Source organism: Myotis brandtii, unplaced genomic scaffold (assembly GCF_000412655.1).
Source record: "Myotis brandtii unplaced genomic scaffold, ASM41265v1 scaffold691, whole genome shotgun sequence".
Lineage (NCBI taxonomy): Eukaryota > Metazoa > Chordata > Mammalia > Chiroptera > Vespertilionidae > Myotis > Myotis brandtii.
In genome coordinates, this window is record NW_005370704.1 from 280,262 (window position 1) to 281,098 (window position 837).

The 837-nt window shown below is 68.6% G+C and overlaps 1 protein-coding gene across 1 annotated transcript in view; it reads right to left on the reverse strand.

Moving 5' to 3' along the window:
* Nucleotides 1-837, reverse strand: part of KCNT1 (potassium channel, sodium activated subfamily T, member 1) — a 43,966-nt gene that overhangs the window by 20,854 nt on the left and 22,275 nt on the right. Inside the window, exons 22-23 of the mRNA XM_014529664.1 lie at nucleotides 615-749; nucleotides 1-107 (exon numbers count right to left, since the gene is read on the reverse strand). The exon at nucleotides 1-107 is cut by the window's left edge and continues 1 nt beyond it. Of these exons, the coding sequence (XP_014385150.1) occupies nucleotides 1-107; nucleotides 615-749 (242 nt within the window). The remainder of the gene's footprint in view (nucleotides 108-614; nucleotides 750-837) is intronic.

An 837-nucleotide genomic window follows, 5' to 3' on the forward strand; every position in this document is an offset into this window, starting at 1 on the left:
CCAGTTTGGAAAGAGCCAGGGAGTAGCTGTCCTTGGCCCGGAACTGCATGAAGCGCATGTTGGAAGGATGCGTGAGCTCCGTGGTGATGCTGAGGCTGGGGAAGAGGCTGTGGGGGCAGGCGCTCAGGGCAGGGCGGGTCCCGGGCGGAGAGGGTGCGGGGGTCCCAGGGTCACAGGTGGAGTCAGGGAGGGCATGGGGGGGTCCCGGGGTCACAGGTGGGGTCAGGGAGGGCGCGGGGATGTCCCAGGGTCACAGGTGAGGTCAGGGAGGGCATGGGGGGGTCCCGGGGTCACAGGTGGGGTCAGGGAGGGCATGGGGGTGTCCCGGGGTCACAGGTGGGGTCAGGGAGGGCGTGGGGGTGTCCCGGGGTCACAGGTGAGGTCAGGGAGAGCGTGGGGGTGTCCCTGGGTCACAGGTGGGGTCAGGAAGGGCGTGGGGGTGTCCTGGGGTCACAGGTTGGGGTGCTCAGGGGGCGTCCTGGGCTCACGGATTGAGGAGAGGACTCGGGGGGCCTGTAGTTATGGGTGTAGGGAAGGGAGTCAGAGGAACCACGGGTGTGGGGTCGGGGACTCAGGGGGCCCCGGGGGCCCTGCATGTGAGCGCGAGGCCTCACCGGAACATGGTCTGCACGTTGACGATGGTCTTGGCGTCGGCCATGTAGTCCTCCTCAGCGCTCATGGTGCTCTCCTTGTCCACCACCACCAGGTTGTCCGCGTAGATGATGCCGCACTGCAGCAGGCTGTCCAGGCTGGCGAGAGCCAGGTGGCGGTCGGGATGCCCGGGTGCACCTGGCCCCCCCCTGCCTCTCCACCCCAGGGAGCAGGAGGGGAGAGGTG